The 25,196-nt window shown below is 37.8% G+C and overlaps 1 protein-coding gene across 1 annotated transcript in view; it reads right to left on the bottom strand.

The window, feature by feature from the left end:
• The window catches only part of SYTL5 (synaptotagmin like 5), a 288,953-nt gene that overhangs the window by 55,392 nt on the left and 208,365 nt on the right, over nt 1-25,196 (bottom strand). The window contains exons 4-6 of the mRNA XM_045289410.1: nt 8,113-8,228; nt 6,886-6,991; nt 572-706 (exon numbers count right to left, since the gene is read on the bottom strand). Of these exons, the coding sequence (XP_045145345.1) occupies nt 572-706; nt 6,886-6,991; nt 8,113-8,228 (357 nt within the window). The remainder of the gene's footprint in view (nt 1-571; nt 707-6,885; nt 6,992-8,112; nt 8,229-25,196) is intronic.

Here is a 25,196-nt window from a genome sequence, read left to right as displayed (position 1 = left end):
CCCCTCTTATGGCTTGATGCCCCACCAGGCTACAGAAAAATCAAGTGAGATATTACAGGCCTATACTCTTTGCTTTGCTTTCGAACTCTATTTGCTTGCAAACATTGATTTCTCTATGCAAAAAAAGAGAGACTCGCTTGACACACCATCAGGAGTTGGATGAAGTGGAATTTATGGAAACTTGCTCTGAGGCAATTCATATATAGATAAATTGTTTAAAGCTGCAAGGAATGTCTGTGACACTTGGGAAATTCTATTTCAGAGGCTTAAACAGAAAAAGGTTAATAAGCCAATGGGGAAAACGCTTTCCTTGTACATTTTTATCTGAATTGAAATTCTGCAAAGCAGCATCAGTATGTCTGGTCCTTGGTGTTGACAGAAGATTCCAACAACTGTAGTTCCAGAAAGAGGGTGAGTGCTATTCATTGCAACTAAACTATCTCTTCCTGGCTTTTAACATTGTATGTTTGGAGTTCTCCGAGTGGTAATGATTGTAGGCACTTTGGTTTAGGTGGAAATATAACAGCCTTACCCTCAAGCTCTACCACGGCTCAATGTGCATCCCTCTTACCTGTCTGAATTGGCACTTGACTTTAAACTTTGGACACTTTGGCTCTCTAAGTCCAAGCTGTAGCTCCGCCCACTTTCAGATTTTGTAGTCACAATTTCTCCTTTGGTTGCTGATCTGAACTTGCTGAGAAGAAATCTGAAATTCAATTAAAAGTAGTATAAGAGACACACCACTGAAAACTCATTTCAAGTGTGCCTTTTCTAGTACGTTCAACATAAATGATTCTTCAATAAACTGGCTTTGAATTGGGAGGTTCAGGAGAGTTCCCCTATATCCTGTCAGGAGAGCGAAGATGGTGATGGTGTTCTCCCAAGGTTGTGCCACTTGCTGGTAAGCTAACTCTCTGTCCCTGTGAAAGAGAGACCACCTGTTTTGGCAACTCACCACTGTCACCTGAAAAGGAAGAAGCATTGCTTGACTAGAACCTGTTTTGGTAGGAACTGAGAACAGGGATCTGAAATGATCCTTCAAAAAGCACCTCTGGGACACACTGAGGTAGTAAGTAAGGTATTAAACTGGGGCTCCTCAAGAGCAGAACCTCTGCCCTTTTAAAAATTATAGCAATATACATAAAGAAAAATACAATCTTTCATGAATTTCTACATGTACATGTCAGTAACATTGATTACATTCTTCAAGTTTTGCAACCATTCTCAGTATCTTTTCCCAAATGATTCTACTACCATTAACACACTTTCAATGCACTCTAAACAAAACCCCCCACTTTTCCTCCTTCTTCCAATTCCTGGAAACCATGAATGCTTTGTACTTTCTACATAACTGCTTATCTCATCTAAAGGATATCAGACAGTATTTGTCCTTTTTGCTGTAGGTTTGATGTTGGGCTACTAACCACATCATTGGTTGTTCAAACCCACCATGAGGGGGAGAATGAGGTTGTCTGCTCCTGTAAAGATTGATAGCCTTACCAATCCTATGTAGGATCTTTAAAAGCTGGGGCCAACTCCATGACAGTGGTTTCGGGTTCAGTTTTGGTTTCACTCAGCAGGCTACTCTCAAGGTTCATCTGAATTGTAGCACACCATAGGAAGCCATTCCTCTTTATGACTCAGCTGGATTCCATTGTGCGTCTATACCACACTTGACATCCATTTATCAGTGATGGACATTTTGATAGTTTCCACCTTTGGGCTACTGTAAAGAGTGCTGCAATGAACTTTGGTATGTGTGTTAACTGTTTTGCTGCTCTTGGGTCTTTTGAATAAGTGAGTAAAAATAAAATTGCTGGGTTGTACATTAGTTCTAAAAGCACCTTGGTGGCGCTAGCAATTAAGTAGTTGACTACTAACCTCAAGGTCTGCAGTTTAAACCCTTTGGGTACTTCTTGGGAGGAAAATGAGGCTATCTGTTACCTAAAGATTTTCAGCCATGGAGCCCCTATATAGGGTTGCTATGAGTTGGAATAGATTTGATGACGGTGAGGGTCTTCTTGTCTTCTTCTTTTGGCTTTATGGTAGTTCTGCTGTCAACTCTTGGGGGATTTCCTAGACTGGTTTTGACAATGCACACACTAACTTATGACTTCGAAGAGGAGGAAGTTTTCCTGATGGCTGAAACAGCTATAGTTATCCCCCCTCCCACCAGCCATCTCCCAGTATTTTAAACTTTGAAACAAAACACTATACAACCCACTCCGAAGGGAAATAACAAAGTCACTGCCATCCAGGCAATGCTGGCTCATAGTGACCTTCGGTGGGTTTCTGAGAGTGTAACTGTTAATGGACATAGAGAGCCCAGCATGAAGTAAAGTGGTTAGTTTAAATAAGCAGCAGGTCTAAAGTGATAGAATTCTGGGCTGGTGCTCCTGTATCTACTTTCCTTTTGATGATTAGGTAGAAAAAAAATTACATTGCACTGAAGCATGCAACCACATTCATGATATATTTACAATAAAAACACCCCTCCCAGTGTCCTTCCCTGCTTTCCATGGCATTTATACATCATTTTTGCTGACATCTTTCTTTTTGTATTTACCTTTGCCTTCACTGAAGTTAATACCTGCCAATCCTCTAGTCAGGAATGTACCTTTTCTTCCCTATTCACCCCTGGTAGCCATCAAAGAAGGTTTCTTTTAGTATGAAAATCTTTTATTGACTTTTTACAATAGTGCTTTCATACCATATGTGTTTTTTGTGATGAACTAATTTCACTTAGGATAATAACTTCTAGGTTCATCCATATTATGAAGTAGTTCATAAATCTATCATTCTTCTTTAGTGTTGCATAGTATTTCATTGTGTGTAAATGCCATAGATTATGTATCCATCCATTGATGGAAACTGTGGTAGTTATATAATTCTTTGTCAATTTGAGAGGAATAAGAGTGAAGGGGTGAAGTCTAGCCTGTCAATCAGGTCATAGCCAATGAGGTCTCTGTCTGGGCATGACCTTATCTTGAGGATTCTGGGAACTCCGGTATGCCTCCTTGGGGGTGGGAGACACACACTCTCTCTCTCTGCTCATTCCCTGCAAGACATTGTAGCTGACAAGACACATGGAACTACACTAGTGACCTGAGAAAGAAAAGTCATGTGGAGACCCCTGCCAGCAGTGAAATGCTTACAACACCACTGGATCCACAAGACTTCCCATCCACTGGCCAGTGATATTCCTGCATTCAGCATCATTGCATGTGTTTTGTGAGTCTGAAGAGGAATTTCTAGATTAGTATCGAACATATGGGCTAATACCAGGCTTATGGACTTGATCTGGACTGGGCTGGAATGTATTTTCAATATTCAATTGCTCTTGTATATCAACCTCTTCCTTATACACATATGAGTCTCTATGAAACTGTTTCTCTAGTCAACCCGGACTAACACAGAAGCTTACATTATTTTCATCTGTTTGATATTGTGATTAACACTGCAAAGAATTTGGGTGTGTTCTTGTCATGGCTCTTACTTCTGTAGGATATACGGCAAGTACTAAATTTGCTGGATACTTTATTTCTATTTCCAAAATTGTAAGGTAGTTCCATATGGTTTTCTACACTGATTCCACCATTTTACAGTTCCATTATTAGTGTTTGAGGGTTTCGGGCTCTCTATACCCTCACCATCATTTGTTGTTTTCTGTTAATTTGAACTTTTCTATTAGTGATTGGGTGAGATGACGCTTCATTGTAGTTTTGATTTGCATCTCTTAAATGGCTAACCATCACACACGTTTCTTCATGTTTTTGTTGGACACCTAAATGTCTTCTTTGGTGAAGTGCCTTTTTCTGTCCTCTGTCATATTTTTAATTGTAATGTTTGTGGTTTTTGTTTTTTGAGGCATGGAAATTTTCAATAAATTTTAAGGATTAGTCTCTTATCCAATATGTCCTTGTTAATTTCCCCCCAGCTTTTTACTCTTTCAGTTAAGTCTTTTGATGTATACAACTGTTTAAATATAGGAGATCCCAGTCATAGAGCTTGTCTTCTGTTGTTTGTATATTTTTAGATATGTTCAACAGTGTACTTATGCTATGCATTAGACTATACACGGAGTTGCTAACCACAAGGTCAGGGGTTCAAATCCACCAGTCACTCTGGGGGAAGAAAGGTGAGGCTGTCTATTCCCATAAAAATTTATAGCCTCAAAAACCCACAGGAACGTTTCTATCCTGCCCTGTAGGGTTTATATGAGTCAATATAGACTTTATGGCAATGAGTTCGGTGAATTTTGAATACGATGCCTTTGTCGCTGGTATTTCAAATACCAGCTCTCTCACTGCCATCAAGTCAACACTGATTCATAGCAACCCCCTGTAGGTTTCTGAGACTATAACTATTTATAGGAGTAGAAAGCCCAGTGTTTCCTCCGTGGAGCTGCTGGTGGGTTTGAATTGCTAGCCATGTGGATCACAGCCCAACTCAGTAACCACTACATGACCAGGGTCCCATTCAAATACCAGCAGGGTCACCCAAAGTGAACAGGTTTCAGGAGAGCTTCCAGACTAAGAGCAGACTATGAAGACGGCCTATTCGGAGGAATTAGCCACTGAAAGCCCTATGACTAGCAATGAAACATTGTTGGTTAATGAAAACCTAATTAATGAAAGTAGAATATTGCCAGAGTTAGTACATAAGATGAGCTCCTCTGGTCTGAAAGCACTCAAAATATGAATGAGGAAGAGCTGCCTTCTCACAGTAGAATAGAGCATAATTATATAAATGGAGTAAAAACTTTCAGGACCTTCATTTGCTAATAGGGCACACTTCAAAATGAGAAGAAACAGCTGCAAACATCAATTAAAAATTGGAACTTGGAAAGCACAAAGTATGAATCTAAGAAAATTGTCATTAATTTAAAATGAAATGGAACAAATAAAGATCAATATCCTAGGCATTAGTGAGGTGAAATGGATTGGTATTGATGAATTTGAATCAGAAAATCACATAGTTTACTATGCTGAGAATGACACACTAAAAGGAATGGGATTGCATTCATTGTCCAAAAGGACATTTCAAGGTATTTATGTTCTGTTCTGTTCTGGGGAAATATCTATGCACATACAATGAAATCCAATAGTACAATTTTAATTAAAATTTATTCACCAATCATTAAAGCTAGTGATGCAGAAATTGAAAAATTCTACCAATGTCTTAAGACTAGCACTGATCAAATATGCAATCAAGAAGCATTGATAATTATTGGTTATTGAAATGTTAACGTTGGAATCAAAAAGGGAGGAACAGTAGTTGTAAAACATGGTCTTGGTGACAGAAATGAAGCTGGAGATAGCATGATGGAATTTCGAAAGACCAACAACTAGTTCATGCATTTTGTCAGCAACACAAAAGTGACTATGCACAAGGACTTCTCTAGATGGAATACACAAAATCAAATTGACTGCATTTGTGGGAAGAAGCAATGAAGAAGTTCAATATCAGAAGCTAAAACTAGGCCAGGTGATGACTTTGGAATAGACCATCAATTGCTCCATGTAAGTTCAGGTTGTAGTTGAGGAGAAATAAAATTAGTCCACAAGATCCAAAATACTATCATGAGGATATCTCTCCTGAATTTACAGAACATCTCAAGAACAGATTTGACATATTGAACAATACTGACCAAAGACTTGATGAGCAGTGGGATGACATCAAGAACATCATATGTGGAGAAAGGAGAGGGTCATTAAAAAGACAGGAAAGAGAGAACACATCAAAATGGATGTCAGAAGAGACACTGAAACTTGCTCTTGACCATAGAGTAACAAAGGCAAATGTGTTCAAAGAGCTGAACAGCAAATTTCAAAGGACAGCTTTAGAAAAACAAAGCCAAGTATTATAACAAAATGTGCAAAGACCTAGAGTTAGAAAATCAAAACGGAAGAACACACTCAGCATGTCTTGAACAGAAAGAACTCAAGAAAAAATTAAGCCTCGAGTTGCAATCTTGGAAAATTGTGTGGAATAATGCAGGAAGCATCAAAAGAAGATAGAAAGAATACAGTCATTGTACCAAAAAGAATGTATCAACATCCAACCATTTTAGGAGGGGGCATTTGGGGAAGAACCCATAGTACTGAAGGAAACAGTCCAAGCTGCACTGAAGGCCTGGTCAAAAACAAGGCTCCAGGAATTAATGGAATACCAACTGAAATGTTGCAACAGGCTGATGTAGCACTGGAAACACTCACTCATCTATGCCAGAAAATATGGAAGACAACTACTTGGCCAACTAACTGGAAGAGATCCATATTTGTACCAGTTCCAAAGAAATATGTCCCAGGAGAATGCATAAATTATAGAACAATACCATTAAAATCACATGTGAGTAAATTTTTGCTGAAGATCATCCAACAACCATTATAATAGTACATTGAAAATGAGCTGTCAGAGGTTTTTCTCTTAAGGAAGCTTGAATTTAACAGGGGATATAATATTTAAGCCCAAATAATACATCTTTTATTTGGTTATTTAATATATCTGAATCTAGGTTTGGAGGTAGGGTGAACATTGACATTCTACAACAAACGCATTATTCCACTTTTTAGACACAAGACTGGCTCTGACAGGCAATCTTTTCCCTAGATATAATGGGAACCACTTAGTGCCAGTACAGATGTCAAATGAAAGGAACACTCTTCTATATTCAGGTTAAAAGGAATCATCATTTATCTGAGACTGAAAGTAATTAAAAGTGCATTTGCTGAGGAGGAGGATACGGAAGAAGTACCTCGGTCAAGACCCCGACCTCTTCTAAGTCCCTGAAGTGACACCAGAATTGAACAATGGAGTAGTATTTCTTTCACAGGAGAAATGTCTGGAATAAAGACCACTGTTCCCTTGGAAAGATGATCTTACCCCTTTCTCCTGGGCGCTTCATGGCTTGCCTTATGCACAACAGAAGGTGATGTGTCCGACTTTTCTGCATCCTGACGGACTTGCTCTTGGCTCTGAATTTCTTCAGCTTCTCATTAAAAACAAACATAAAACAAATTTACAAACAAAATGGTCAAAAATGAGAGCACATTTTTATCTTGCATTCACTTTCCTAGAATAGCACAGCCTCCCCCACAAATATATAATGCTTTACAATGATACTCCCCTGATATTTCTTAGACATGAAGTTATTTCTAAACTATTGAGTGTTCCAGAGTTAACGAAGGACTAAGATCGGGAGCTTTGTGGAAACAAGCTTTCTTTGGATGACTGCACTGGAAGAACAAATATGCCATTTCTATACAGAAATGTTCAGGGCACTGGAATCTGGGTCCATGAGAACTCCAAATCCGTGGAGAAAGAGTTCTAGCATCGGGTTCTATAAATGGTGCCCTGATTTCTGTACACCTAAGCCATATACCCTGGGACTCAATAGTTATCTCACTGAATTGTATTTTGAATGCACTGTATCGTATTGTCAAGGTGGACTGTGACTTTTCATTAGGTTCAAGAGTAATTCTTCATTCAGTATGATTTTTCTGTGGATTGTAGGTGATTTCACATCTCTGTCTCCTCCCCACTAAATGCAATTGATACTCCCCCAGTCAATCTGAGAACCAGAAATGCATGTCGTATTTTCAAATGCTGCTCTGGTCTGTGTGTGTGTGTGTAGCGGGGTGGGGGTGGGGGCGGTGCGCACAGTGAGAATGCACATATTAAGAAAATTATAATTTAAAAGAAATTTGAGATAAATATTGTTGCAAAATCAAAGATTGCTTTTTTGAGATGTGCATAGTTTCATTCATCTATTTTATGTGACTTTCTTAAATGCTTAGTAAAATATTAGCAGTGCATTCAGGAAAAGAACTGCCTGTAATACAGATAAATGCCTAGTTTTAACTTCCCACTATGTCAAATATATGGAAATTCACTGTGAATTTTCTTTTCTACTGACTTCTTCTTTCCTTGTGTGAAATGTAGATTTAGTGGGAAAGTGATTTGACTCTTCCCATGCTACCAAGTCTTAAAATCACCCCAGGGATTCAGGAAATTCAACTGCGTTTATTTGTCACAAAACCTAAGAAGTAGTTTAGTCCACCAAAATGAAGATTAAGACGGTGTCTGAAGCCAACTAATTGCTTCAATTACCTTGACTTCTTCTTAGGATGGACTGCCGGACAACATCGGTGCCCAGAACATTGACTTGTTTGAAACGCTTTGCCTTTTCTTCAAAGAACCATTCTCCAGTTACAATCTTTAGCTGTCTACTCAAGGGAAGAGGGGAGAACATTGAAATTAAATTATTTAGATAGATAATTAACTTTCAAAAACCTCTGATCAAGTAACAAATAGTTATTTATAAAGAACAATAGATCTTTCTCAATCTCTGCAGTATTTCAAGGTAATAATAATGGCCATGCTCAGTTGAATACATACTATGTGCCAAGCACTATACACTTGTTCTTTATGCTTAATTTTTTTAACTCACATAATATTCCAGTGAAACATTATTATTCCCATTTTATAGATGAGGTAACTGAGACTTAAGTAATGAAATGACTGCCTTCCATTACATAGCTGGTAAAAAAATAGTAGAGCCAGGATCCTAACTCAGGCAGTCTGACTTAAGTCTCAGCCTCTTATCAACCATATGGGTAGGCAAATTACTCCTCTCTGAAAACAATAGAGAACATTGAAGGCTTTGAATAACAATGGGGTCAGGATCAGGTTTGGTATAAGATAGAGACTGAGTTAGAATACAATAATATTCTAAAAGTGAGATGACAAAACTCAGAGTAATGATGAAAGTAATATACAGAAGTAAATAAATTTACAATATAGATAAAAGAAGGGCCTAGATTTTGCAATCAATTGAAAGCAGGAAAGAAGGATCCTTTAATAAACATACCCATCTTTTAAGCTCTATCAACAGAGGCTACATGAAATATTGTCCCTTTCACCTCTTGAAATATCCCTCTTCCTTGTCTCTACCTCTCCTATGATCGCTATCATTTTCTGATATATTTTAGGGTTATTGATGTCCTTGTTCTCTCATGCCTACTAGGCTATAAGGTCATCTAGAGCTGATCTCTACTTAATCAATCTTTTCCCACTGGAACCTAGAAGATATGCTTTCACAGTGAGTATATTTGCTTAATAAATGGTTTGTCTACTTCTCTAAAACTTGAACACCCTTTGTTTCTCCATGTCGAGGCTTATCATAATGATTAACCACATTAAACATGACTCAGTAGTCTAAATAGTTTTCTAATTAAGAATGCCAGGCTAAGATATGGCACTACCTCAAACATCTGGGAATAAAAATTTCATACAACCAAGAGCTATAACATGAGTATACATATGCACACCCTTGTTCATAGCAGCACTGTTCACAAGAGCAAGAAGATGGAAACTACCTACATGCCAATCCATGGAAGAATGATAGAGACACATAATGGAATATTATATATCTCTAAAGAACAGCGATGAAACCATGATGCATGTCACTGCAAGGGTCAATGTGGAGAACATTATGCTGAATGTAATTCGTCGATCATAAAGAGACAAATATTTTTGAAACGATTGTTATTAAAAAATAAAATAAAAACAAGACAAATACTTCCATACCAATTGAAATAGCCTTCAGAGGTTATCAAGAGGTGGAAGGCAAGGGAGGAAAGATGAAGCAATAGGAGAGAGTTCATAAATATTAACTTGGGTGAAAGGGAAGATAGTTATCCACAAGAGGGTGAAGAGAAATCAAAGGAGTTAGGTAGGGTAAACTATTCAGGGGTTCCATTGTAGTTTAATTTGTTAATTAGAAATTTGATTATCTAAAATGTAAGTCCCCACTTAATTCACAATAAAGTTATTTTTAAAATTTTAGTTAGGCTAATTAGGTGAGTACTACAATCCCAACAACTCTATGGGGCATGTTCTGAGATTGGCAATTAGCTTTTATGTGACTGGGGTAAAGGGATAATGAAGAATACAGAGAATCAGGATGAAAGGTAAGAATAGAGCCATTCAATGGAAGTTTGAATTTCATGCTCAGGGGTTAGAATGCCATTCTTCAGTCAATAGGGAATTACAGTGAGTTTTGTAAAATTTAGTTGTATCATATCATGTCTGGATGAAAGGGAGAAAAATGAAGAAAACAGATCAACCTCAAATGTATTGACAGAATAGAAGACGATGAAGATCCAAACCAGGGTATCATGGGAGTGAAAAGTGAAAAGAAACAAATAGATGCTTGGGAAATCAAGGATGCCAAGCAGCAAGAATGGTGGCAAGTTTGACAAAGTGGCTGAGAAAAAGTAACAGTGATTCAGCAACTGATTGGACTTGAAAATTAGCAATTGGATTATAAATATAAAAATCACGGCAGAAAAGTATGCCCATCTTGTTCCCCACAGCAATTTCCCTGAAATACTGCTTCCGAATGTAAGAGGCAATGGTGAGTCATATATGATAAAAAGTTCCATTACTGTGAGGGGGCGGGAGGGGGGGGATGTCTTTTATCCTCGGAGAAAATTAGTCATTGAAATTTAGCATGTGCATCTCAGATTCACTTCCAAGTGGCTAGAAAACATAATGAGAAGCACAGCCTGCATTACTATAGAAAATAAATTTATGGGATATATGTATCCACTAAAATATGATCTAACAGAACAAAACCCTTAGATTTGTTTAATCACTTATGAATAATTCTTATATGATTTATCACTATATGTGTTGGAATTTCAGGTAATAATTTGGTGTTCTAAATTTCAGAGATGTCCCCTAAGATTCTTGTCTCTTAGTTACTCAATTAAACACCAATCTAGGTACTACTGTAAATGGACTCTAAAAATGGAAGTAAGATTACTACTTACTTAACTTTAAAACAGAGAGATTGTCCTGGATTACCCAGGCAGACCTACAGTAATCACGTGACCCTTTGAAAACATCAGAAAAAGTAGGTACCAGAAAAGATTCCTGGAAAATTAAAGGAACTTTAAATGTGAAAAAGACTTGACATCCTCAGAGGGCTCTTAGATGCAGGAGTCCAAATGCCAGAACCATAGAGAGAGGCCATTAGAAGCCACGCATGACTCTCACCTGACAGCCAACATTGAAACAGGGAGCGCAGTCCTGTAGCTTATAGGGAACTGGACTCTACCAGCAAGAATGAACTTAGAAGTGGATTTTCCCCAAAGGCTTCTGGTGAGAGACTTGACAGCGAACATCTTAATTTTTGATTTTTGAGACTCAAGACACAGTTGAACACATCTAGACTTCTAACCTACAGACTGTGAAATAATAAATTTGTGCTCTTTTAAGTTGCTATGTTTTGTTAATTTGTTATGGCAAAAATAGAAAAGAAATACAACAGTTAAATGTAGAATTGTATTTGTTTTCATATCCAACCCAGGAGGCAACTTGCACAAGTTGTAAGAAGATTAAAAAAAGAAAATTCAAAAAAGCAAGAGGACAAATGTTGGCAAACTCTGACCTATAGGCCAAACTTACCCCACTATCAGTTTCATATGACCTATGGGCTGGAAGGTTTCCATTTTTAAATGGTTAGGAAAAATCAAAAGGAATATTTCATAACACTTAAAATTATTTGAAATGAAATTTTTAATGCTCATAATCTTTCATCGACCTCAGTTATTATGGATTGAACTGTGTCTCCACAAAATATACATCAATTTAGCTAAGTTATGATACTCTGTATTAGGTAATTATCCCCCATCTTGTGATATCATGTAATTATCTTATACATTTAAATGCTAGCTTCTATGATGTTAATGAGGTAAGATAAGAGGCTGTTGTGATGTTAATGAGGCAAGATATAATCTACAGGATGAGGTTGCATCTTGAGTGAAATGCTTTTGAGTGGAGGTGGAGGGACTTTAGTAGAAGAAGTGGGAGCAGAGAGCATCCTTGGGACCCAGACTCTTCTAGAACCAAGGGAAGATCATTGCTAAGACACGGAGACTTCCAAGGAACATCAGGTTCTCAGTTATGGAAAGGAGACAAGGGCTTTCCACCAGAAGCAATAGAAAGAGCTGGAACCTTGATTTTGGATGTCTAGCTTCCTAAACTGTGAAAAGTAATTTTCTGTTTCTTAAAGCCATCCCCTAGTGGTGTTTCTGTTATTTTGTGATGAAAGCACTAGATAACTAAGACAACATCTATTCTCAATTATTTTATGTATTGTTTCTGGCATCTGCATTCTATTACTAATAGAAACCACAATGACCTGAAAACACTAAAGTTTTTACTAAATGCTTTTCACAAAAAGTTTTGCCAATCTCTTCAATAGGGTGATGAACATACACACACACACACACACACACACACACACGCACACACACACACAAGCCCACACAAAATATGAAAAAGGGGAAAATATAGATCAATGGTTGAAAATCACCTCAAAGTGGCATGCCACAGTTTCAGCTCTTTTTTTAAGGGTCTTTGGTTATGGGGTAGGGGCTATAGGATAGATGACACACTGATATCAGTTTCCTAATTTGCAAGATAAAATGTGGCATGTAAAGTCTGCATGACTTGGAAATGGGTGTCCATATCATCTTTAGTATATGCCCTGAGAGCGGCCAACACCTAATAGAAACAAAATCTTCCCAGAATTGTTAGTCAGGACCTCTTGTTATCCTTGCAGAAATCATAACTATAAATCTTGTATTTACTCAACTTCGATATACACTTGAATCATTTGCCCTTCCCAAACTATGCAATATCCGAATATTCTCTTGGAGTTATGCCTTTACCACCTTCCCAGGTTTTAGAGCTAACTGGAAGGTCTGGTGGGACAAGGAGCTAATACTAACTGAGCACCCAGCAATGAAGTAGGCACTTTCTAAATGCTTTCTCTCTAATCTTGACATGGATTCTGAAATAGCTGCTGTTCATGCTGTTAGTTGGCTTCACGTTGATTCCAACTCAGGCAACTCCACGTGTATAGAATAAAAGCTGTGACCCTTGGAAGCAGATCACCAGGGCTATCTTCTGAGGTGCCTCTGGGTGGTTGAAAGGGCCAACTTGTTAGCTCAGCTGTTCAAGCATGCCATTTAACTGTTTGCACAATCAAGAGTACTTGAATAAGCGATTACTATTATTTTTCTAGATTTACAGATAAAAACTGAAGCGCGGATGCATTTAGTGACTTGCAAAAATTTGTAAAGTTATTATGGAACAAACAGGAAAGTTCATGCCCTTTCCATTTTGCAAAATTACTAGAATAGAACTCAATATTTTCGGCCATAACAAGGCCTAGAAAATGGATAATTACGAGGCTTTGAGGAAGGTTGAAGCCCTTTAGACACTCATAGTATCTTTTAGTATGGGTTATCATGTGTGTGTGCATGTGTGAGCGCATGTATGTGTTGGGGTTGAGTGGTAGGGATATAGGAAGGAAGAAAGAACAAAGAAAATAACATGACACTCAATTTAAAATTCATATTCCTTCCTGCTACAGAAATTTAATATTTGAAAAAAGACAAGGCTTGGCATTGACTCTGTGACTCCTCTAGGCCATACACTGAAGTAGGGGCTGACTGAAATTCCAGTGGGTTACAGGTGCTATTGGTGAATAAGGAGAGCCAGCACCCAGACATTGTGAGGCCACGATTTTCATTCATGTTTATCCTCAGGGATTTCAAATTTTGGCTAAGAAGCTTACAGAAATGGGAAGTCAAGTTAAATTATCCTTAGATGTTCAAAACACCCGAGAAATTAACTTTTAAAAGGATGAGATTATGCATTTGGGACAAGTTTAATACATATACTGAGATAAGATATTATTCTCCTTCTTATTCAAAAAGAAACTTTTTAGAACTCTTTATAAATGTGTTCCTAGCATAGCAAATGTTCATTTTATTCTACTATGTATCAAACCCTGTGCTAGGGCTTAGAATATAGAGGTAAAGAAGACAAACAAGGACCCTGTCTATTTGGGTATTATGGTCTAGATTTATTCATTCTCTCCTCCTGAGACAGGAAACATAAAAAGAAAATAATCTCTAGACACATTTTGGTGAATCTTCAAAAGATTGCAGACAGTGAGAACATCTTCTGAGTAGAGAAAAACAAAGCTAAATTACAAGTGATTGTAAAAGGCTTGTGTAGCAACTATTGTTATCCTCTAGTTAAAGATCACTTGGAAGTCACCTTGATTATTTCTCATTGCGATTATTTCTCATTGCCATAAGGGAATACACATACATTGAGGAAACATGGGTATCTCAATAAGTGTTTGCTGCTGTTATTGTGCTTGGGTGCCTGGGAAGCAGTTCTGAAGCTTAGCAGCCCTGTGCACAAAGGAACAAAACACTGTCCAGGCCTGTGCCATTCTCACAATCATTGTTATATTTGAAGTCATTGTTGCAGCTACTGGTTCAATCCATCTCCTTGACGGTCATCATCTTTTTCAATAACTCTCTACCATGCCAAGCATGATATCTTTTCCCAAGGACTCGTCTCTTCTGATAACATGTCCAAAGCATGTGAGATGAAATCTACCTTTGCTTCTGAGGAGCCTTCTGGGCATACTTATTCCAAGATGCGCTTGTTCTTCAGGTAGGCCGTCATGCTTTCCATTTTCTTCCCCAGCATCATAATTCAAATGCATAGGTTCTCTTTTAGTTTTCCTTATTCAATGTCCAACTTTTGCATACATATGAGATGATTGAGTATACCATGCCTTGAGTCAGTTGCATTTTAGTCCTCAAGGTAACAACCTTGAACTTCAACACTTTGAAGAAGTCTTGAGCAGCAGATGTGCTCAATGTACTGTGTCATTTGATTTCTTGCCTACTGCTTCCATGAACATTATGGACCCAAGCAAGTTAAATACTTGACAACTTCAGTCTTTTCGCCAATTATCATAATGTTAGCTATTATTCTAGTTAGGAGGATTTTTATTTTTTCTTGTATGTGAGTTGCAATCCATATTGAAGGGGGTAGTCCTTGATCTTAACCAGTAAGCAATTTAAGTTGGGATCAGCTTTAAAATAGGTGCTCTCAGGAGTGGGTAAAATTCCATAAATTAGTATCTTAATAAAGCTGATCTAAAAGGATAGAAGAATAGAGCAAGGCTAAAGCTTAATTGGCAAAGAAGTAGCAGTCATTCATATTAGCCAAATTAGAAGGATATATATTACTTTGTGGCTTAAACTGTGGTTGTGTTTTTCTTGTGGTTGCCTGTGCTTACATAACATTATGAGATGGTCTTGGATTGTCTCATTTCATCATATAATAAGTGACACTGTTGTATGTTGGCATTCTGTGAGATTGTTTATATTCAATGAGAGAACACTATGGTCAAACAAGAATGCCAGGCCAGCTCCTAACAACATCAAGACCTAACTTTGAGGTCTTGATGCCAGTTTCTAGATGTCAGAGGCTGAATTTCCTTCTGAGAACAAAGGAGTATATGTTCACTCCTGCACTCTGTGTCTACTCCATTCATCAGTACTATCATCTTTACTTTTTTGAGTAGCATTGTTGTATTTCATCTACCACAATAACCAAGAACAATTCACTAAAAACAAAAGCATCAGCCTCTTCTTCGCTTTAAAAAAGTAAAGATACCTACCAAGACATAAGCAATGAGATATTACAACATAAATTACAGATCACATCAATTCACCAGTACCACATAAAAAATATTTCACGATTTAGTTCCCTAGTCATGTCACATTTATCTTTTGTGTTTTTTCCCTGAGTTAAATTAAGTTTCTAATTAGGAAAGAAAAGAGATCATTATGATTGTCTTGGTGTTCAATGGCAACTGCCTGAGTCCTCATACTCAGGTGGAATTTTGTAGGTCTCATTAAGAGAGGGTAATGAACTAACTCACTATGCAGGGTCTTTTTCATTCTCTATAGAGTTAGTCTTAAAACTAGAGTCTTAGCTGTCAGCATATTAGAATTAGAGGAGATGGGATAAGATGCCAGTTGCAGCTCAGCCCATTTTAACAGGTAGCAGCATCCTGACATCAGTTCTTGCTGTAATCGTTTCAGTGCTATAGCAATTACATCTTTTCACTTTTACCCAATGCAAGGTAAATGACAATAAAGGTTGTGCTTCCAACTGATTAGAGAATGACTCACTTTCTGACTCATCTCTTCATCTCCTTAGAGGTCAGGGTGGGAATGTCAATTTGATGGTCTATTAAACTTGGAGACAGCCCAGTGGCTACAGCATTCTCTCACAACAAACAAAGGGCATTCACTGCCAATAAAATAACACTTACTCTTCTCTTTCAAAAACCACATCATGAATACCAAACAAGATACCTCTGTCAGATAGTTTAAAATCTCTGGCATTACACAGACTTGAAGCTGGGATAGTAGAGAAGTGATACTTAAACTGATTTTCAGTTTTAAAAGTCAGGAAGGATTTTGGTATGTCACATTCAACACTTACATAAATAATTAGCTATTGCAGAAGGATATATGTAACTATTTAAAAAGTTGTTGTCAGAAAGGTATAAAAATAAATACTCATGCATTGAAAGCTCTGTTTGTTCCTTAGAACATTGTAAAGCACCAAGACAAAATTAGCTTCAATGATGAAACAATTATTTAATAACCTCACATTCCTCTTTAGATGGTGAAGCCATTGAGACTAGTCCATGTTTTATTTTTCTTTGTATTCTTAGACCCTAGTGTACTGACACGTTACCTATAAATGTTGTAGCAGGAATGAATAGATGGATTTATGGATATATGGATGAAGTCTAGTAAATTATTATTTCATCGATAAAACGAACACTAGTGACTTCAAAATTCTGCATTGATGTGTTAAGAAGCCTTGGTAGTGCAGTTGGTTCACCCTGGGCTGCTAACTACAAGATCAGCAGTTTAAATCTACCATGCTTCTTTGAAGGAGGAAGACGAACTTGTCTGTTCCTGTAAAGATTGACAATCAATTCAATGACAGTAGATGGGTGGTGGTGATGGGTATTGATGTGCTAACATGCTGTAAGGAAAAATATAGAACTTGTAATCTGTGATTATTTATTCCGATGCCCTTCTGAGAACACCTCTTATAGTTACTATATCCTTCCAGAAATATTGAAACTTTGCTCAATAATGAAAGCAAATACTTTTATAAAATGATTTAACCTCACTAAAAAAATTTAAGTACATGCCTCTGACTGAAGAAAATCACATTTGTTCTATGATTTGTTTAATTCCGAAATACTTTAAGTGGGATTCCACCATTCATTGATTTGCTATCTATTCATCTAGGCTCAATTCATTTAACCAATATTTATTAAATACCTACTATATGCACATTTCTAGACACTACAGATATATCAGTAAAACCATAGCCCACTGACCATCAGGAGGAGTGACACCAACATGACATTGGTCCATGGGAAGGGTTCACCAAGGTAGTGGCATCAATAAGTTTGATGTCACTAGACACCCAATTTGCTAACTCACCACCACCATCACTAACCCCCATCCCACCGGTCAGGGAGTGGGTGGGGTAGCTAAGATATCCACCATTGGGTGTAGAGAAAGTTCATGTTAGGGGGCAGGAGTTTGGGGGATCCACAGGGCATGTCTTGGAGAGTCAGGACCATGTGGTGCAGCCATGAGTGAAGGGTGGGTGGGCCAGGACGGCTCTGAGGGCCAGAGGTATTTACCCCAGCCAGCATTACCCATCCGAAATGGTGATGCCATAAGTTACTGCTCTAGTTGACACCAACTCAAGTGCTAACAATGAGTCATGGTCATGGGCTTTACATTCTAGTGGAGGAAGAGAGATAATAAGCAAGATAAATAAATATAAAGCTTGCGAGTATTGTATTAAGGGAACAACAAAGAAAAGGGGTCATATGAGTAGACTAATTTCTATGACACACAATCTTCAAATTTCCATCGCCTTAAACCCATGAAAACTTTATCATTCATATTATCTAAAGTTTATGTGACAAGATCTAAGGGGGATGTTTGAGTGAATTTGACCTACAGCTACCATCTCTACTGAGATGAGTTTTTATCATAACTTTTAATTAGCAATGTGCAAATTCACAAAGCTTTTGGGTCTTATATTTAAGAGTATGTTTCAATAATTACAAGTGACAGCTATAACTAAAAGATAAACCTCTCTTCCTTGTACAATAGCTTGTGGCAACTCCTATTTCACTGAAGAGCTTTTGAGTCAGCCTGTTACTGTTTTCTGAAAGGCCCAGAGGATAGAAAAGAGGGTGAAAAGTTATTTCTAAGATCTACGCAACATAAAACCAATTACACCTGAAGTAACATGCCATAGGAGCAAATGTGATTCAGCAATAACTGATGGAGTACCAGCTTTTGAAATGAGGTGAATCTTCAACTTGGTTAAGATAATCTAGAATATCTGTGGGATTCTGTTGAAGAGCCCTGGGTAGTGTTGTGTTTACACATTGGGCTGTGATCTGCATGGTCAGCAGTTGGAAACCACCAGCAGCTCCTTAGGAGAAAGATTGAGCTTTCTACTCCCGTAAACAGTCACAGAAACCCACAGGGGCTCACTGAGTCTACATTGATGCAATGTCAGTGAGTGTGGTTTTGAGTTTGGTTTACCATTATATATATATATAAAAGAGTGCGCATTTAGCACCTAACATTGTGCAATTGGGCATTATTGCTGTTGTTCTCTCTTTTTTCTGCTAGCATTTCATAAAATCATTGTTGATTTCTCTTCCAAGAGAATTTGTACACAATAGTTATTATATAAGACTTTATGTCAACTTCACTTTCTATGAAAGCGTGGAGGTGGAGTCTGTGTTAATCAGGTCACAGCCTGATGATGTCTCCTTGTGATTGTGGCCTTCTTCAAAGGAAGGGCAGCTGAGAACCTCTGTCTCTACCATTTCACTTTCCTGCTTGCTGGAACTCGCCCTCCAGGGCTGTCCTCCTGTGGGCCGCCCGACTCTGAGAACTGTGGGCTCCCTACCATGTTTCCAGCAACCTTGGATGCACGTGGCTCTGCCCTTTCCTCGGTATTTGCCTGTTATCTTCCTGAATTCTGCATCACCTTACTGTGTCACCAGCCTGCACATATGAGAGTCTGAAGAGAACCCTGTCTTGCATTGGATTTATGGACTTGAGTTGCACTGGGCTTGGATGCCTTCTTTTGATATGAAATTACTTGTACATATAAACCTATTTCTTTTGCATATATGAGTGTCACTGGATTTGTTTCTCTAAACCACCGACTAATACAATGTTAGTGTCACTAAGACTACTTTGATTTCCTGAGGCCAAATATGATTATGTGCTTGTTTTCTGATAGCTCACTTCCATTTTCTAATCGTTCTTAGGGAACATCTTCTGGGATGGCCTTGGAGCTTTAAAATCCTGGTATGAAGCATCATATGTTCACTAGAGTCATAAGAGGCCTTACCTTTCACTAGGGGGCATAGAGGCTCAACTGTGCCTTGCCAAAGCCCAGGACTCTGGCTTGTAAAGAAGCTCCTTAATAAATTCCTACACCATAAACCAACAAACAGATGCTTTTTTTCTCAAAATATCTATTGGCGTTATCCTGGTTCCCTATGCCATAAACAAATAAATATATGTTCCCCTCCAAAAAAAATATCTATTGACCTTACCCTGGTTGCCTGCCAGTCTAAAATAATATATTATTTTTAAATTGTTATTAGTTGTGATCTAATACATATATGGTATCATTCCATATTTCATGTCAAGTAGAATTGTACAATTGCTACCAAAATCAGTTTCCAAACATTATTTTTCTATATGCACTCCTTGACACGGTATCTCTTTTACTCCACCAACACCACTGTACCTCCTCATCTCTTCTCCCTTCTTCTACTTGCTGTCCCTATAGGTTCACCAATCCTGAGTTTCATACACTGAACACCAGAAAATCATATAACACAGCTTCAGGAGGGTGACCTTCATTGACATAATAACTCTGAGTTACACTCTAATATGAACAAACACAAAATGAAAATGAAAATTTTGGAAACCACATCAGGTCCCGCCTACATCATAGGTGTAAACTACTGACAAAGTTTTAAGTGTTCAAGTCAGATTTATGCCTTTGGTTTTCTATACTCCTTTCTTCCAAAGACTCTGTTTAGTGCCCACTTTCCTCCCTTCCCAAAATTTTCGATAGCTCTCTGTAGGCATATTTCCTATGTAGCTCCACAAATGAATCTTGGTTCCCACTCTCATCCATCACCTTCTGCACACTGGATTCTCACAATTTAGGCTTTGATACTGATCCCTCCTTCAACTTCGGATAATATGGATTCCAATCCTTCGGTGACTAATGATGGTGTGCTTCCTCCATATGGACTTACAGGTAGTTGACATCTCACTTAGATGGCTGATTGTTTGGAGACAAGCCTTTAAGACCCCAGACACTATTTTTCTGATAGGCATGCATCATCTAAGTTCTTCACCACATTTTGTTACAGCACCTGTATCTTCTGTGGTCCCGTCATGAGGGCGAGTATCAAGCAGGGTCATGATGTAAGAACTAATTGTTCTTAAGTTGGATCTAGGATGTAGTACAAGCCCAAAACCCATTCCGGGCTGTATGTTTTTTTTCCCTTTTAATTTGCTGTAACTTGGGAGTTAATGCATATGTTATATCATTCCATAGTTCAATCACTTCAAACAGAATTGTACAATTGCTTCCATAATCATACTCAAACTTACTTTTCTTTCCTGGACTCTTGGACATCATCTGCCTTTTATCTTCCCCACTCCTCTCTATTGCCTCTCCCCACCAAACCTTTGTTCTATTTGCTTTCCCTATATGATCAACGTCCCTGGGTTTCATTTACCGAAAAATGGGAAAACAAATAACACTTCGAGGGTGACCCCCAGTGGCAATGCACCTCTGAGGTGCACCCTAATATGAACAAGCATAAGCAAAATGCAATCCTGTCACAGCATTTCCGGAACAATATAGATCTTAATAAAGGGTTGATGTAGCAAGACCTTGTTTAATCACCAACCAACAGTACACCACTCTTGCTACAGCTGTCTTCTGCCTCCTTAGACACCATGTATTTTCTGACTTAAGTCCTTAGGTTACAAGTGTGTCTGAGGTAGAGGCCAGTTCCCCCCATGAAGTTCCCACGTGGGTTCTCCCTGATGCAGCCGCTGGTGCATGATATGCACCATGAAAATGCAGGATTCATTGTCCCAGCGTTCCATGTCACCAGGATACCCCCTGACAGTCTAGTTCAAAGTTGCCCATCTGCTGCAAAACACTAAAGATACTCTGCACCTAGTGTCCTCCAAAACATCCTGTCACTCCTCCTTCCACCTTGAGGTCTGCCCTACCTCCCTTCCCCACAACAGACACAGACCTATATTCCCCCAAATGTGACTGCTCCCTCTCCCCTCATCTGTAGCGCCCCTCCCCTTAATAAGCCTCATACCTTTGACAGAGCCCCATCCCTCTCTGGGAAACTTCATCCCAGATCCGCATGGCAATCACTCAGCAGACAGCAATCCCCTCCCCACTCCCCGACTATTTGATCCCAGCTGTCATGAGGTGCCCTCCAGCCAAGTGACCTATATATTTACCCTGGAGCTGGTGATGTGTTCATTGACACTGGTTTGGCTCTGTAGCAGGCTGTCAGGTCCCCTGCCAGAAGACTAGATGTCTTGTAAGCTTGAACTTGTGCCCATTCTGCTGCTTGTTCCTGCAGTATTTGTCCTTTGGTGCTTGCCTAACTTCACTCAGCATAATGTCTTTCTTCCAGATCCCTCCACGTCTTGAGGTGTTTCATGTTCCATCACTATTTTTTAGGGATGCGTAGTATTCCATTGTGCATATGTACCAGAGTTTTTTAATCCACTCTTTTACTGATGGAAATTTAGGCTGTTTCCTGCTTCTTGCTATTGTGAACTATGCTGCGATGAACACGGGGGAGCAATCTGTTTGTGATTTGCTTCTTTTTTCTATAGGGTATATTTCCAATAATGGTATGATACTAATTCCTTGATATCTTTTTCTGTATTCCAGTCACTGGTATATAGGAATTCAATTGATTTCTGCTTGTTAATCTTGTATCCTGCTACTCTACTAAACTCCTCTATTGTTTCCAGCAATCCTATTGTGAACCCCTTAGTGCTCTCAATATATAAAATTAAATGTATCATCTACAAATAGCGAAAGTTTTCCTTCTTCTTTGCCCAATTTTACACCCTGATATCTTGTCCTTGACTTATGATATTGGCTAGTACTTCCAGACCAATGTTGAATAGAAGTGGGGCTAATGGACATCCTTGTTGGGTTCCCTTATTTAGTGGAAATGTTTTCAGCTTTTCTCCATTGAATGTAATATTGGTTAGTGGTGGGATTTTTTTGTATATAGCTTTTATTGTATGGAGGATTTTTCCTTCTAATCCTATATTCTTGAGAGTCGTAATTAGAAATGGGTGTTGGATGTTATCAAATGTCTTTTCTACATCAATTTATATGATCATATGGTTCTTGTCCTTTTTCTTCTTGATGTGGTGGATTACATTAATTGTTTTTCAAATGCTGAACCATCCCTGCATCTCTGATATGAATCTTTTTGGTCACGATGTATAATTATTATTATTTTTCAATATGTGGTTGGAATCTTTTGGCCAAGATTTCGTTGAGGAGTTTTGCATCTATGTTTATGAGAGATATAAGTCTGTAATTCTCTATCCTTGTAGGGTCTTTGCCCAGTTTGGGGATCAGGGTTAGTGATTGCATCATAGGATGAGTTTTGGACTTTGCTGACCCTTCCTATGTTTGGGAATAGTTCATGTAGGTTTGGTTTCAGCTCTTCTCTGAATACATGGTAGAGTTCTCCAGTGAAGCCGTCTGTACCAGGCCTTTTTTAGTTGGTAGTTTCTTGATGACCTTATCTACTCATTCTTTTGCTATGGGTCAGTTCCAGTTCTTAATATCCACATGCCTTAATTTGAGGGGAGAGTGATTTTCCAGATATTTTTCCATGTCCTCCATATGATCAAATTTATTGGAATGCAATCTTTCATAGACCTGCATTATTAATCTTTTTCTTTCATTAGTGTCTGCTGTGATTCCCCTTGTTTCATCCATAATTCTAGATATTGATGTCTGCTCCTCCTTCTCCTTTGTTAAGTTTGCTAGCACTTTGTTGATTTGTTGATCCTTTCAAAGAACCAACTCTTTGCTTTGTTGATTTTTCCCATTATTCTTCTGTTTTCCAGTTCATTTATTTCTGCTCTATTTTTTATGATTTCTTTTCTTTTGCTGTTGGAAAGTTTATGCTGTTGACTCTGTTCTAACTTCTGGAGGTGTGTGTTAAGGTGCTAACCACAATTCTCTCATCTTTTATCATGTGTGCTTCTATTGCAAAAAAGTTACCACTGATAACTGCCTTTGCTGCATCCCATAAGTTTTGGTATGTTCTATTGTCATTCTCATTGGTTTCTAGGAACTTCTGAATTTCCTCTCTAATTTAGGCTATTACACATTCTTTTTTAAGTAGTGTGTTATTGAGTGTCCAATTGTTTGTCTTTGTGGTAGTTATATAATCTGTTGTCAGTTTGAGAGGATTAAGAGTGAAGGGGTGGAGTTGATGACCTCATTTCGTGGCACTAAGGATATATATGAGCAATTGGAGGCAGGATCTCTAAGTGGTGTAAATCAAGAGACCTCGAAAATAACAAAGACAGCATAATTAATTTTGTAAAAGGGCGTGTGGGGGAAAGCAAACACAAACACAGCTAAATGACAGCAAATAACCATTATATATCAATAGTGACACAAAAGGTCAATACATCAATCAATGGACAGAAAGTAGCAGACTGGATTAGAAAATAAGACTCATATCCTGCCTAAAAGAGAAACACCTTAAGCTCAAAGAAAAACATTGACTAAAAACCAAAGGATCATATAAAACCTACCAAACTAATGACTATCATAGAAAGGTAGATGTAGTAATATTAGTCTCTGATAAACTAGATTTCAAGGCAAATAACATACAGACAAGAATGGACCCTATATAATGATTAAAAGAACAATACACCAGGAACATATAACCTTAATGAATAGATACACATCCAATGGAAGATCCTCAAAGTACATTCATGAAATGCTCCTAGATTTGGAAACAGAAATAAACAGCTCAAAAATAAATAGGAAATTTCAAAACACAATTGTCAAGGAAAGGTAGATCATCAAGAAACAACTCAATAAAGAAACAGAAGGGCTTAACAACAAAATCAACCAGCTCAACTTCCTAGACATATACAAAACAATCTATCCAAAACAGCACAGAATACATTCATCTCCAATGCACGCATTGCATATTTTAGAATACATAATGTTAGGCTACAAGTCCTCAATAAAATTAAAAGAAAAAAAACATTGAGATCCTACAATCCCTTTTCTCAGATCACAATGCACATAACTGGATATCAATAATAGGAAGGACCTCAGATCACAATGCTGTAAAACTGGAAATCAACAATAAGTAGAACAGGAACATAAAGACAAACACATGGGTACATAACAACATACCCCTTAAAATTGACCGAGTAATAGAGCAAATAAAAGATGAAACTAAGAAATTCTCTGAAACAAATTAGAATGATAACCCATCATACCAAAACCTTTGGGACACACCAAAGGCATCTATTAAAGGGCAATTTGTAGCAATCAACATATACATGAAAAAAGAAGAAAAATCCAAAATCAACACCTTAACACAACATCTCCAACAACTAGAACAAGGCAAGCAACATAAACCTTACAAAAAGAAAAGAAATCATAAAGATTAGAGTGGAAATAAACAAACTGGAAAGCAGAATAACAATGTAAAAAAATCAACAAGACAAGAAAGTGTTTTTTTGAAATGATTAACAAAACTGACAAACTTCTGGCAAACTTAAGAAAGGAAAAGCAAGAGAGGATACAAATAGCTAGAATTAGAGATGAAAAATGTGACATCACAACATACCCCCTGCTGTTTGTGTAAATAATATCCAGTCACTTAAGAGTATAATCTGTACAAGTCAATAATTTATGAATTTGAGTCTGAAAATGGTTTACACGTATGTAATTTTCTTTCTCAACAGTGTTTTAACTTCTATACTATTGACTAAATTAATGATACTATCTTATGCCCCATAGGGATGATTGATGATGTTCTTTATCATAGAATGATAATGCGAACCAGAAACATATATAAACCATAATAACATGAGTGTATT

This window comes from Echinops telfairi, unplaced genomic scaffold, assembly GCF_000313985.2.
Source record: "Echinops telfairi isolate 266 unplaced genomic scaffold, ASM31398v2 ScPeMD7_26;HRSCAF=91, whole genome shotgun sequence".
NCBI classification, from domain to species: Eukaryota; Metazoa; Chordata; class Mammalia; order Afrosoricida; family Tenrecidae; genus Echinops; species Echinops telfairi.
This window is presented reverse-complemented; position numbering and strand designations above follow the sequence as displayed.